General features: G+C 43.8%; 1 protein-coding gene across 3 annotated transcripts in view; it reads right to left on the reverse strand.

Annotated features, from left to right (window-relative positions):
- Positions 1-12,185, reverse strand: part of adam19a (ADAM metallopeptidase domain 19a) — a 97,494-nt gene that overhangs the window by 48,667 nt on the left and 36,642 nt on the right. For 2 of the 3 annotated variants that reach the window (XM_029252216.1, XM_029252214.1), the window contains exon 3: positions 6,640-6,719. In XM_029252216.1, the coding sequence (XP_029108049.1) occupies positions 6,640-6,719 (80 nt within the window). The remainder of the gene's footprint in view (positions 1-6,639; positions 6,720-12,185) is intronic. The other variant, XM_029252215.1, reaches the window with a different exon arrangement.

A 12,185-nucleotide genomic window follows, 5' to 3' on the forward strand; every position in this document is an offset into this window, starting at 1 on the left:
GAAGGACCAGCATTCTCTGGGCTACTGACAAATACTTCTGCTTAAGCAACCGGTTTGCCGTCCTTGAACGGAATTAATTGAACTCATCAGCCTTGCAGCCGACTTCAGCGTCACTGAACACTGGTCTTCTACTCTCAAGGTTAGTTGAAGAACCAACTTGATATATGCTTGTAAACCACTATCAGGACAAAAAAAAAAATGCAAATAAAGACGAGTTAAGCTCATTGTGTCTTTGCTGGGCAGTGTAAGGGCAAACTGACCTCATACACTGTAAGGACACACACCAGTGTTGGCTGTTTAAGAAGAGCAAGCTACATGACTTATAAATGGGCGATGAAGCAAATTTGATAGGAAACCGACCTATCCAGTTGGGCTCTCTTAGGCTGACCCTACGCTTCCCTGCATTGTGTCTGTGAATAAACAGAAGAGGGAATGGGGCGAAGTAGAAAAACACTAGTACTACGCAGTTATCCTGCTCTTCCTGAGCTTCATTTCCACTGGCTGTCTTAGGTGTGTTTCACCCTCAGCTTCGAGTTCCTTTAGAAAGCCCCCCAAGTGATACTATTAACTATTACAGTATTTATCTCACACCTTTCTCCAAAGCAATTTACCATGTCAGGTTTCGCACACAAAGCTTCTTACAATTTGCTCTTTCATATAGTACCACAATTTTCAATTCAATTATACTGAAGTGAACAGCGTTACTGGGGAGTGTCATGTTTGAGCGGGAAAATGGGTTTATTGTAAATAGCTGAGAACTGTGGGTAAAATGTGAATTAAGTGTTCAACCGCTGTGGGGGCTCACAGGGAATATAAGGGGGTGACTGTCTGCTGGGCAGTGTGAGGAAGGAAAGGAAAGCTGGGAAGGCTGGTTTGAGGTGCAGGTCCTTGAGGAAAAGGGGTCCTCGAATTGAGAGCATTACTTCCTTGTATTCATATCTATACCTCTTGCTGTGTGCTGGTGTTGCAATAAGCCTTCATAATGAAAACTGTCTGTGTGGACTTCTTTGCCCCATCTGAACCCAGAGCGCATCAATTCATATTTAGTGCCATATTCAACGTACTACAGCAAGGGCACACATTCAAACCCGAGTTCTTCAATAGCAAGGCGATGGCCCTACACATCAGACTACCTGCTGCCTCACTAATATATTCTTAAGATGAAAGCTGACAACTGCCTTTTCACGCGGAGGTCTCGTGAAACGCACATAAACGGCCCTTGTCCTTTGATGGTTAAATAGCTTTTCACAGTAGCTCATGTGTACTTATCATATCAATAGCTCACTTGACCTATTTATACTGTAACATATTTCTACCAGACCAATTTAGGGTAAGAACATTCCTCAGTGGTACTATAGCAGCAACGGGGAGTGGGCAATGAACCTACACGCCTCAGGTTCATGTGTTTAACTACTGTGCTGAACCAAGGTGATCACCAATCCACAAATTCAAACTCAACCTATCTTGCCACTACATGCATGTTTTTACTACATTTATCTGACACTTTTCTCCAAAGAGACTGACAATGCTAAACTACCTTTGCCTATTTATTTATGGGCAATTTTACTGAAGCAATTTTAGGGTAAGTACCTTGCTAAAGGGTACTTGAGATGGAGATCATATTCAAACCTGTGAGTCCTAAGGTTGCTGCTCTGTCCACTCTGCTACCAGCTGTCCTACTGAATTGCATGCCCCGAATTCAAAAATGAAATCGAGAATGTTACATCATCTACTGATTCGTCTACAATAAAAATTAAAATTTTCTATTTAAAAAAAAATACATTTTACAAAAGGGGGTGCGGTGGCGCAGTGGGTTGGACCACAGTCCTGCTCTCCGGTGGGTCTGGGGTTCAAGTCCCGCTTGGGGTGCCTTGCGACGGACTGGCGTCCCGTCCTGGGTGTGTCCCCTCCCCCTCCAGCCTTACGCCCTGTGTTGCCGGGTAGGCTCCGGTTCCCCGTGACCCCATATGGGACAAGCGGTTCTGAAAGTGTGTGTGTGTGTGTGTGTGTGTGTGTGTGTGTGTGTGTGTGTGTGTGTGTGTGTGTGTGTGTGTGTGTACATTTTACAAAGTCACAAAATGCTCTTATATGAATTCAAAGCTGCAGAAGATAAACATGTTAAAAATGCATTGATATGTAAAATATATTTTAACCATGCTGTTGCATGCATGCAAGGCGCCAAGTCAAACCTGACCCATAGTGACCACTCGCATGGTTTCAAGGCAAGTCAAGGGAGGAACAGCGGTGGGTTGAACCATGCTGTTACAGGTATGGAAATGGTTTGAATTTCTTACACTTTTAAAAACCCTTTTTAGAAGCCTTCAGTTTAAAACTCGATCCTGAGCTTCTTTGTGGAGATTCCAGCAGAAATCTGCTAGTGTGTTAGGCGGCCTTCTCTTGTATGTCTTTTCTCCATGGCAGAGATACCCTCATGGTATATGTCTAGATGTTCATCATTCACAGCACTCAAATAAGGGGTAAAATCCAAACCAGAATGTAAAAAATGTATCTTAAGTGAGATATTGCTTCCCGAGGCTTTACAGGTTTAAATGGCATGTCCAAGAAATTCACAATAATTTTCAACCCTGACAACAACAAGAGGGACTAAATTTGCTTATAACAGGAAAAAAAACTTCAGATGACAGATTTCTTTCAATAAGCACATCCAGTTCTATAAGAATTGGATATTTTGCGTAATGGTAAAATTCCGTGTTGTACAATGTAATCACCACAGAACGAACCAACAGTTGCGGTATCTTGGTGGAGAAGGAACTACTAAGAGCACTGGAGCACGCTTGCAGTGACAAACGGAGCTATACCAACACAAGGGCTTCACTTCAAGCAAACACTGCAGTCTGCTTTCCATTTTTGTGGTTGACCCCTCAGCTCCTCAACAGAGCGGGATCTCCAAGGTCCCCTCCCTCCTTCCACAGATGCGTGCTGCCAGATGCGGTGCGACCGGGACGAAAGCTTCGCTGCCTACTTTGCAGTTCCGAGAAGGCGTTGACAAAAGTGACAGTGACAGCAAGAACTCCCTCATCTGTGAAGCACATCATCTGTCAGCGCTCCAGAATCCCGGAAATTGCTTGACTTCACAAAGGTTGCGTTCCAGATTCACCGTGCAGATGATTCTCAAGCTTCACGCTTGAAATCTAAAGCGCTCACGACAGACTGCCAGCTCATCATTAAAAAAAAAAAAGAAATAAAAACAATGCCGAATTTATTCAAAAAGCAGCCCAAAAAAACTACACTAAATAAAGTGAGAGAATAAACTGCATATAGCAGTCTGCCTGAGCTACAACCCAAGTGATCTCCAAATATCACAGCTAATCCACTGTCAACACACCTGATTTCACACAAAATCAACAATTCCTAATATTCCCTTCCAGTATAATATTGTTGGTTCCTCCCTTTGTCATCGGGTTAATTATGACAACAGAAATACCACCAAAAGTGCCAAAGTGGCATCTAACACTATGGATAACAAAGCAACCCAGTGAACTGAAGGTTGCTGGTTCAAAGTCCTACCCTGTCACAGCTGTGGTACCCATGGCCACTTAGCATGAATGGCTGAAAAAAGAATACCCTGCTGTACAAATGGGTAAAGATGTGTAAGATGAAGAGTATTTGCTAATAATACTCTGCATATCCTTTACTTTTGTAGAACTTCACTATCTTAAGATATTAAAGCCATCGTATGTATAGATATTACTGTTTATTTATTCATCTAACATTTATTTCCTTAGCAACTTACAGTGTAAGGTTTGTCCATTAGCAGCTTACACTGATTTACCCATTTATACCGCAGGGTGATTCTTACTATGTCAACTGAGGGGCATGTGTGGGTGGAACAGCGAGTAGTGCTGCTGTGTCATAGCGCCTGGGTGGTGCGAGAGGATGTGGGCTTGATCCCTGCTCAGTCTGTGTGGAGCTTGCATGTTCTCTACGTGTCTTCGTGGGTTTCCTTGGGGTGCTCTGGTTTCCTCCCACACTCCAAAGACATGCTGTTCAGCTTCCCCCATAGTGTGTGAGTATCACAGAGAGAGTGTGTTTCACTGATGTATGGATGAGTGACCCAGTGTAAGTAGTGTATCTAGCAGTGTAAGTCACCTTGGTGAATAAGGTGTGTGGGCTCATAAATAACACTACATAGAGTTCACTGGAAGTCGCTTTGGAGAAAAGTGTTCGCTAAATAAATAACTGTAAATGTAAATATCTTGAGCAAGGCAGCTACAGCAGGCGTGGAGATTTGAACCCAGGCCTTGTGACTGCAAGGTGATGGTTCCAACAGCTACACCACCTGCTCTGCAAAAGCGCTCCTTCTGCATCACCCAGAATGACTTGCAGAACAGTTTCAGTCACTCACTCCTCACTAGTGAGTTGCAAGCCTTCTTTGCATTTCTTTTTCACAATTCTCCCGCTAAACGCATTGTTTTTGTGCCAGTTCCTCGTCCGGCTCAGTTCATCCAAAAGAGCTTTCAATCGGGGCAGATCGTCCGGCGAAGTGGAGCCCCTCACTGGCACAACCTGGCAGGGAGAAAACCCAATTGTTTGCCCTGACCTTCAAAACTGGCACTATCAATATCGGCCGCTTTATTTAATGGACAATGAGGTGCCCTTTTGCCGTAATGTCAAAGTCAACACCGCAGCTCGCCTTATCGAGGAGTCGGGCGTTCGAGTCTACCGCTGCTCTGCATTGCAACCTCCCAGCATGCAACTGTGGCAGTACCAAAACAGGCATTTCACAGAATTCTGCTTAACAAGAAGTGTTCTTGTAGCTATGAATAAACTGCCTCCCCCTCCACCCCCTGTCCCTATGCACGCACACACACACACACACACACACACACACACACACACACACACACAGACAAACTGGGCAGGACTAATGTTATAACTCAGTGAGGTATAGTTTGGCCCATTTATACAGCTGCATATTTTGCATGAATAATTCAGGTTAAACACCTTCTCAAGGGTCCTAGACTGAATCCCTTCCTGACATTTGAAATGGAAAAACTTCATTCAAAAGTGCCTTTATTTACTTATTCATTTACCTGACACTTCAAAGCAACTTACAATGATTTACTCATTCATTCAGTAATTTGGATAATTTTTGCCATACAATTCAGAGTGTAGAATTTTAACATATATATATATGTATAGGGGGTGCGGTGGCGCAGTGGGTTGGACCACAGTCCTGCTCTCTGGCGGGTCTGGGGTTCAAGTCCCGCTTGGGGTGCCTTGCGACGGACTGGCGTCCCGTCCTGGGTGTGTCCCCTCCCCCTCCGGCCTTACGCCCTGTGTTACCGGGTAGGCTCCGGTTCCCCGTGACCCTGTATGGGACAAGCGGTTCTGAAAATGTGTGTGTGTGTGTATATATGTATAGGGGATGTGGTGGCGCAGTGGGTTGGACCGCAGTCCTGCTCTTTGGTGGGTCTGGGGTTCGAGTCCCGCTTGGGGTGCCTTGCGACGGACTGGCGTCCTGTCCTGGGTGTATCCCCTCCCCCTCCGGCCTTACGCCCTGTGTTGCCGGGTAGGCTCCGGTTCCCCGTGACCCCGTGAGGGGCAAGCGGTTCTGAAAATGTGTGTGTGTGTGTGTGTGTATATATGTATAACATGAGGCAATATACCAAACTGCAGACACAAGCTAATATATTTTATATATACACAAGGTACTATGCAAAAGTCTTAGGCACTATGTTTCACAAAAATATTTGTTTTAGATGATTATTTAATGTCTTCTGCATTAGTGTCAACGGGAAAGAGCATATTTTAGATTTCCAAGAATTCCTTTTGCAAAAAGTTACAGTATTGGTTAAAGAAAGAAAATACATACACCCACTGTCTGAAACCACTTGTCCCAAGTTGGAGCTTAACACAGCAACACAGGGCACAAGGGGACACACCCTGGACGGGACGCCAGTCCACTGCAAGGCACCCCAAGCAGGACTCGAACCCCAGACCCGCCAGTGAGCAGGACCCAGCCAAACCCACCGCGCCAAGCAGTTGTTGATGATGGATGATTACTGAGCTTTGTAGGAAGTTCATTAATTAAGAACATTATTTTTGGAAGCATTCTCACTTTACAGCTTTTTTCCCCATGTGCCTAAAACTTGTGCACAGTACTGTATATATATATATATCTATATATATATATATATATATATATATAGAGATAGAGAGGGGCGCGGTGGCGCAGTGGGTTGGACCGCAGTCCTGCTCTCCGGTGGGTCTGGGGTTCAAGTCCCGCTTGGGGTGCCTTGCGACGGACTGGCGTCCCGTCCTGGGTGTGTCCCCTCCCTCTCTCCAGCCTTACGCCCTGTGTTGCCGGGTAGGCTCCGGTTCCCCGTGACCCCGTATGGGACAAGCGGTTCTGAAAATGTGTGTGTGTGTGTATATAGAGATAGATAGATATATATATATATAGAAAGGTGAATGTGGTGGGCTTGACAGTATCAGGATACTCAGAGCTTTTTCAGTACTAGGGGGCAAAGGCTTCTGGCCAGCAGGGCCCATGCAGTGGGGGGTATCCAGGTGACTGTGAGCCAGAAAGGAGCCTTATCTTCCCCACACTTGGTGCCCTGGGTGACGGGGCAAGTGTGTGTCTGTGTGAGCAAGGAATGCGGGTTGGCGACTTACTGATTCCGCTCCAGCTGCAGCAGTAGGTCCCTCCCGTCAGCTGTGAGCACAACTTCTCCCCTCTCCGGGAAAGCGCCCTGCTGGGGGGAGAGGCAGCAGTCAGGCATCTCACTGTGACCAAAGTCTTACATGCAGACACACGCTGCTGAACCATACATCTCCATACTAGGTCACACACACACACACACACACACACCAGTACCTTAATGCTTCTATACTATTCCTAGAGAAACCATCACTTCCATAGTTTCATTATTATTATTATTATTCTTATTATTATTATTATTATCATAGACATTGTGGCATCTCTCTCTAACTCAACCTTTTCTAAGCCATCGATGGTTTTGAGAATCTGATAAAACTAAAGATCCCTCCTAGAAAAATTTCCGTCAGCAAATTCCAAGAAAATATTGCACTGAATTTATTCAACTGCCACTTGATTATCTTCACGGAGAATTATGTCATACAAAGTAGTATTTTTATGTTATTTTTATCTTTTATTTTTTTTGGACATTTTCAAAGCAAGCCTGCACTTTGTAGACCCCAGGTTAAGAGCCCCTGGTTATTTACGAAAAGCTGCAATAAATCATCACTGCAGGGTCTTGCACATGGAATTATGTCTGGAGAAGTGATATTCACAGGATATTGACAATCAAATCAAGCTTGTTTGCAAACGTGTGATTATTGCCCTTATCATCCTTACAGGCAGCGGCGCACTTTATCTGCAGATACACGACACACGAGCCCCACTGAGCGGAGTTCTCAGAGAGATTCGGAGGAATTGCAGAGCTTGCTCACCAAAACATCCCCTGAAGATGACAGATAGCCGGGTCGCAGAAGCTCTGCCACCTCCCATTGAGAATTAATGTCTTTGTATGCGAGATAAGTTCTTTAATCAATGGAACACAGTTGGATCTTAACCGGTTCGTAAATTTAAAAAAATAAATAAATAAATAAAACGCACTATTCACCATGACAAATTACCCAGACCCACAAATACTTCAGCCTACATGCAACGCGGACAAATAACTTAGGAGGACGGGGGAGGGAGTCTTCCGGGGAATGCGAATGAAGAGAAAATAAGTGTTTGGCGGAGACCTTGGTCACGGCTGCAAAGAAGCGTCTCCATGAATACAGGACGCTCTCTTTAAGTGCAATACCTGAAAAGGCATAAAGCGCAATTTAAAGAAGTCTTCACATCACTAATCTGTACATCTCTACCTGGAACTGCATGTGCATGTAGAATCATCACATGTGCATCATTAAATTGCATTTTATGATATATTCCTTCAGCTAGATTGAAAGCATCCAGCGTTACTTACTGTGCCACCATACACCTTGACCAAGGGTACGACAGCTGGACTGCGAATCTGAAACTGCACCCTTTCAGTCCAAGGCGGTGACTAAAAACATTAAGATGCCTGTTTTATAGATGGGAAACAGATTTTTACTGACTTGCTGGAACTTGACTCTCACTCGTGCTCTGGCCAGATTCTGTGGGTTTAAAGCCAGACATGTTTGTCCAAGAAACCAGAATCTCCCATCTCCAGTAGAGGCTCTATGAAGACCAAGGTTTTGGAACCAAGCATCCAAGTGCCCAGGACTTTAAGAGGTTCTTCTGTACTGAAGGGTCTCAGTTCAGTGTTTTAGCATTTGTTTGGCCCTCTGAAATCAGCAGAAGACAGCAGAAGGTCAACTGACTGAAGGCTGAGCACAGAGAAGAGGTCACCAAACACCAGTGGAGGTGCACATACCAACTAAGTTGCTCCCATTTCCCCTTTCACTTTGTGGCACTGGTACTGCTTTCAGAGGATCTGCTGTGGAGAATGTGGGTTGCTGAGCTCTACTGAGCTGATTTCACAGCCTCCTCCTTGGAAGGTGCTGAATAAAACAACATCAACTCCCTGATCTTGGCAGGCAGTTGTATTTCGTTATTATGCTTTGTTCCTATTGGTAGCGTACTAGAGCACTAGTAGGGTAAAGAACGAGCCAATGCGGAAGCTATCTGATCTGGCCTGGAGAAAGGCTGATGTCCATCAAGTGATCCTACCAGTTCCTCCAAAGCCAATGGAGCCCAAATTCTAACCATTCATGAAAGGAAGGGACCACCGCACAGTATGAGTGGGAAGCACAAGCAAATGATTTTTCAGTAATAAAAGCCACAGACTGTTTGTCATTTATAACAGAGACATTCTGTTCATCCAGTCTGATGATCATGAAGACTTCCTGTTGAATGACTCAACTTTTCCTTGTCTGACATCACCAAAACTGGCAAATTACCAAAACTTTTCTCTTACTTCTAGATTTGCGAAAATCCTAGCAACAATCCTCAAGAAATAGCTCCTAATAGAAAAAAAAAAAACGTAAAACAACACTCCAGCACCGTTAACCCCGTCCGTGACACTTAAATGGCTTCCTGAAGATTTTTAAACATAATTGGGGCCTTATTGAAAAACTCGAACTAGACCCAGGTAACCTGTGCAATCAAAAACCAATTTTCTTAAGTAACATTTTTATAGGGTTCTTCAGAACACAAATGCTGGATGCCTGATATTATTTTTCAACACAAATAGCATTTAATAAATCCCATGACCCTGAAACAACCTTTGCTGCAGAATGTTCTAGGATCCTTCAGCAAACAAGTGTCAGTCAGTCAGTAGACATGAGTGATGCCTTTTATACTTTTCTCTATTATTTTTAACCATTACCTGTCTGATGCCTTTGTCCCAAGCACCTTGTTAAGTTTGCACTCATTTACAATGACTTGCCCATTCACACAGCTATGTGTTTTTACTGTATCAGCTCAGGGTAAGTACCTTGATCAAGGGTACTAGAATAGGAGTGAGATTTATAACCCATCACTTTTGAAGGTAAGGAAAAAGCTCTAAAGTCTCTGCTAGCTACTGGCTATTGTGATATGAACAATTCAGCCAAATGAGATAATAGCCCAGACTAAGGTAACATACCTTGGTATTTGGTTTGAGATCTATCCAGATCCCTTTCACATTCCACCACTTAGGAATCAAACAAACATGGGTGGCATGGTAGCACAGAGAGTAGTGCTGCTGTCTCACAACATCTGGGTGGTGTGAGAGGATGTGGGTTTGATCCCCACTCAGTCTGTGTGGAGTTTGCATGTTCTCCCTGTGTCTATGTGGGTTTCCTCCCACAGTGCAAAGACATGCTATAGAGGTTCACCCATAATGTGTGAGTGACAGAAAGAGTGTGTTCCATTGATGTATGGATGAGTGACCCACTGTAAGTAATGTATCTAGCAGTGTAAGTCACCTTGGTGAATAAGGTGTGTGGGCTGGTAACACTACATAGAGTTCATTTGAAGTCACTTTAGAGAAAAGTGTCTGCTAAATACTTGTAAACAAGTAGCCACAGTGGGCCTTTTCACTGTTGTACTGGTGACATCTCTACAATGCTACACACCCTCTAAGGGAGCTGGTTGGAGCTGCTGCTTTTTGAGCCAAAGGATGCAGATTTGACTCCCACCTTCAGGTGTGGTACCCTTAAGCATGGTACTTATTTTCAGTTGTGCCAGTAGAACTGCCCAGCTCTATAAATGAATAAATAATTGCAGATAGCTTAATATTATAAATAAATAATGAATAATAAATGCCAGAAAAGAAAGTGAATAAATGTAGATGTCGCTGTTAATCAAGCTGAAACTGCCTAATACAATAAGCAGACCTATGAAAGCCACCTTCCTCTGCTGGAACATATCCTGTGTTCAGCTATTTCATGACTGCTGTATTTTTACTTCTTGTAAATAACTAAACTGAGCCCCCTCTGTCATCTTAAGGAAGAAATGAACACTTATCTCTGCTTCTCCAACCTACCTTGGAGCTTTACTGTAAGGTCTTGGTTGTGGCTGCAACATTTACCACAAGGGCAAAGCATCGGCAAAACCCAACAATGACCACACTGTTCCTCTTTTGGCATCATAGCATCTGTTCTCTTTCTGACCCTTCTGGATGGTAGTCAGACTCTGACTCTATAAACCCACCGGTAGCACCTGATGTTGGTTCCGTTTGCCTTCGCAGTTCACATAATTATGTTGCTGAAGTTGTGGGTCTGTCAGGGTCGCAAGTGTGAGAACTCCATTTCCTTCTTGTAGAATATCTGAAATGTTAAAGCAATGCCCCACAACTATGTTTCCCTCAGGGGAGGTGATGGAAGCACTGGGATTGGGGGGGTCACTGATGATGACGCAGCTCAGGTCTCTAATTTATTTTGACTGAGGCTACCAGTTGGCTGACATCCTGTCTCCTACCATGGCCTTTGACAACAAAAACCAGACAGTACCAGGATCAAAATTCTTCTCTGGGCAGTTTTATCCATATTTGATTTATTTAGCTGTCTTTTTCATTTTGTTGTATAGCTTGAGCTCTAGTGTGGCTCTTTCATGTTCCATGCTGGTACTTTTTTCCATCATGTTGGTATGTCAGACTTCTTTTTTGTTCTGTTTTATTCTCTTCTTCTTTGTAAGGATTTTTTCATCTTTCTATTTCAAATGAAAAATAAATCTGGAAACATTTCATTATAAACACTATAATCTACACTGAGCAAAAACTTGACAGAAGTGAGTGAAGTTGATGGAGAGTCAATGGTTTCAGTTGTTTTGGGGGGGTGATTTTGAGCTTCAGGGTTTAGCAATGGAATAATAAAGATCTTGCTGTACAAAACGTGTAAAATATATTACGATTGTCTGAGATGGGATGTGTTGTTCTGGGACAAAGCGAAACTGCAGTTAGTCAGAAATGTGAGATAAATGTTAGAAGCCAATTTATGTTTGGTTTCTTTTTTTTTTTTTGCGAGCTGTTGCATAGGACTCGACAGAGAGAGTTTTTGGTGGAAACGATTTGCTCTCAGACACCTTGTCTTATAACCCACCGCCAGTAAGCAACACCCTCCTCACAAAACACACTCGCGTGCATACACACAATCCCCAACCATCAGCTTTGAGTATCAACAGAATCTTGTTACAAACAGTTTTCTCAACGGGGTCCTTATTTTCAACTGTCTGTGTAAGGCTGGTTTCATTGCCAAGACCATCAACTAGATCTCCTGGATGGCAGGGATATACTGAAAGATCACTAGACAGACACTCCACCCTCCCCTTCCCGCTTTCCTCCAAGCACTTCACAGTGTGTAAGAGGCAGCCTGGGTGCAAACAGTCCCCTGATGGGTTCTGGATGTCTGCCTCCAGGTAAGAATGGGAAAGGTATATCAGATAACAATGGGAATTATTTCTGCTACCGTTGGTGCGGCTATGGTTCATCACCTCAATAAAATACAACCAACAAACCTGCTCCTGCTTGGACTTAATTCTGATGGAAATCAAATGCTTATGGTGAAGCTGGAATACATTCATACACTGTAAGAGTACATTAGTTCACTTAAGGTCACACCGACTGAGAAATTGCTGAGCTACGCTCAGTCAAAACCAAGCATTATGGGTTTGTAATGAGGGCCCGTTTTGTAATCAGGTGTTTAGCATCGCTGTTGGGGACTTGCTTCATTTTCGGCAGCAGAAT

The sequence above is a fragment of the Scleropages formosus genome, chromosome 5, assembly GCF_900964775.1.
Source record: "Scleropages formosus chromosome 5, fSclFor1.1, whole genome shotgun sequence".
Taxonomy (NCBI): domain Eukaryota; kingdom Metazoa; phylum Chordata; class Actinopteri; order Osteoglossiformes; family Osteoglossidae; genus Scleropages; species Scleropages formosus.